The 2,559-nt window shown below is 41.8% G+C and overlaps 1 protein-coding gene across 1 annotated transcript; it reads right to left on the bottom strand.

The window, feature by feature from the left end:
* Window positions 1-232: 232 nt before the first annotated feature.
* Window positions 233-2,053, bottom strand: LOC107484880 (uncharacterized). The gene is made up of 3 exons (XM_016105427.1): window positions 1,981-2,053; window positions 345-1,069; window positions 233-310 (listed from the first exon to the last, which is right to left on the bottom strand). Exons 1-3 carry the CDS (start codon window positions 2,051-2,053, stop codon window positions 233-235), a joined length of 876 nt encoding a protein of 291 aa, XP_015960913.1.
* Window positions 2,054-2,559: the final 506 nt, after the last annotated feature.

Below are 2,559 nucleotides of genomic sequence, written 5' to 3'. Positions count from 1 at the left end.
CATTGTTCTTAGAATAAATCAATATGTCATCAATGAAGACAACTACAAACTTATCTAGAAACGGACAGAAAATTTGACTCATGTAGTCTATGAACACTGCAGGAGCATTCGTCAACCCAAAAGACATGACAGTGTACTTGTAATGACCATAACGAGTTCTGAACTTAGGGATGTCTTCATTCATCACCCTTATTTGGTGATAACTGGATCGCAAGTCAATTTTAGAGAAAACCTAAGCACCTTGCAACTGATCCATCAGATCATCGATTCTTTGTAACAGATACTTATTCTTCACAGTGACTTTGTTCAGCTGCCGATAGTCAACACATAGACACGTTCTTTACCAGTAGCACTGGTGCTCCCCTTGGAGAAACACTCGACCGGATGAAACTTTTACTCATTAGTTCTTCTAACTGAGATTTGAGTTCAGTTAATTCCAACGACGACATTTGATAAGGAGCAATTGAGATTGGCCCGGCTCCAGGCACCAACTCAATTGCAAACTTGATCTCTCGAGCAGGAGGGAATTTAGGAATATCGTCCGAAAATACTTTAGAAAATTTACATACAACCAGAATTTGCTCTAAGCTTTGTTCCTCATCTGACACATTTGCTGCCAACAGAATAATACCTTTGCATTCACATCCACTACAGTTCACAACTACAGAGTTCAAATAATAATCCTTCACCACAACCGGCCCTTCTGATCCTTCTGACATAAAATGCAATGTCCTTTCAGAATAGTTTAGAAAAATGCAGTTCTTGGACAACCAATCTAATTCCAAGATGATATCAAGACCAGTCATCGGCAAACAAATCAAATCATGAATGAAATCACGCTGTTTAACTCGGAATGACACTTGTGGACATCCTAACCTAGTCACAACGGCTTCAGAAGTAGCATTATGCACCTTTAGATCATAACCCAAGACCATAATCTTCAACCCTAGTTCACTAGCCTTGTCAAATGCTATAAATGAATGCTTCGTTCTAGAATTAAACAAAGCATTTAAAAGTTTACCAGCTACTTCACAGTTACCTCTAATCAATGTCTCGGATCCCTTGACACCTGCTACAGATGTGTGAACACTCTTCCCGGTTGTTGTACTCTACTGGTCTCACACTTCTTCTTCTGTGGACAATTCAAGACCAGGTGCCCAGGTTGAACACAAAAGTAACATACTCCCGATCCTAGCCTGCACGGGACTCTAAGATGATACCTTCCGCACCTCTAACAACTTAGCTCATCCTATCATTGCTTAATATAGCTTCTCCCTTTATTAGCATTATTATTCGGTCTTTTGAAGTTGTTTTGATCCTGATTGTGCCGTGGAACAAAACCTCCACCCTTAAAGTTTTTGGCCCTTGGTGCAAAATTCCTTCTTTAAGTCCTCTAAAAAGGCATCTTCTGACTTCCCTTCTCCAATGCCGCCTTCCTCACACACTCCTCAGCCAACCTACTCTTATTTACAAGCTTAGAAAATACCTTGATCTCCATCGGCCCAACGGAGCTCAGAATATCACTCCGAAGTCCTCCCTTATACTTTATGCATTTTCATTCAGCAAAATCCTCTGGAGCACCTTGACAAATTCGGAAAAACCAGCACAGTTCTTCAAACTTATAAGTGTACTCTGCAACAGTCATCTGGCCCTGTTTTAACTATAGTGACTCAAGCTCCTTTGCATTTCTAACCGAGATAGGAGAGTACTTTCTATAAAACTCCATTCGTAATACCTCTCAAGGTATCACAGCACCATCTGGTTGCAGGATACGTCGCGTTCCCTGCCACGAGTACTGGGATTCACCCTGCAACTGGTAAGTCCCGAACTGAACCCACTGTTTCCTCGGGAACTTGCTGAGCCTACAGAGCCCGCTCCATCGCCTGAAGCCAGTTATCTACTTCAGTAGGATTTGTGGTCCCCCAAAGGTCAGAAATTGCACTTTTAGAAAAGAGGCAAGCGTCATGGGACCCTCCTCACCATTGTTCCCATTATTCCTATTATTCATTTGATTCCCCAACGCCTCGGCTGTCACCTGCATAGCCGTAGCCATGTTTTCCAGGGTAGCCATAAAGTGTACAGGGTTGTTTCCCTGCCAGTTCAGGACTTGCATTGCCTAGTCTACCTCTACCTTGCCTACAACCGCGTCCACGAGGTGCCATCTGGTTCCAATACACACCAAACAGGCGATATCAAGTTGACCAGTCTCAATATCGCAAGTCTAGTGCTTCAAGTCCCAAATGCATGCTCATGAAAGTTTATGCTACATATATTAGTTAGATATCCAAATAGCACACAGACACACCCATAAAGAACGCACAGAAGCATAGTCAGTCTATCCTTCAGGCTCTACAGGAATGACTGCTATGATACCATAATGTAACACCCTACCACACAGAGCTTTATGCTTAAGTCATAAAATAGAGGTGGTGTAGTATTATGACCTCTATTAATAAAGTAGTAATTGAAAATATGTAATATACGAGGAGCCTTGAAGGATAGATAAAGAAAAATCGCAAAATTAAAAGCGCAACACTCAGGAAATAAGGTTAACTCACG

Source organism: Arachis duranensis, chromosome 4 (genome assembly GCF_000817695.3).
Source record: "Arachis duranensis cultivar V14167 chromosome 4, aradu.V14167.gnm2.J7QH, whole genome shotgun sequence".
In the NCBI taxonomy this organism is placed as follows: domain Eukaryota; kingdom Viridiplantae; phylum Streptophyta; class Magnoliopsida; order Fabales; family Fabaceae; genus Arachis; species Arachis duranensis.
Note: the sequence above shows the minus strand (reverse complement) of the source record. Positions and strands in the feature narration are given on the sequence as shown.

Coding starts and splice junctions, on each gene's coding strand:
- LOC107484880 (XM_016105427.1), bottom strand. CDS start 2,053: ATGGCTACGGCTATGCAGGTGACAGCCGAGGCGTTGGGGAATCAAATG. Junction 1,070..1,980: donor TAGGAATAATGGGAACAATG/GTGAGGAGGGTC, acceptor CATCTGTAGCAG/GTGTCAAGGGATCCGAGACA. Junction 311..344: donor GGGGAGCACCAGTGCTACTG/GTAAAGAACGTG, acceptor GACTATCGGCAG/CTGAACAAAGTCACTGTGAA.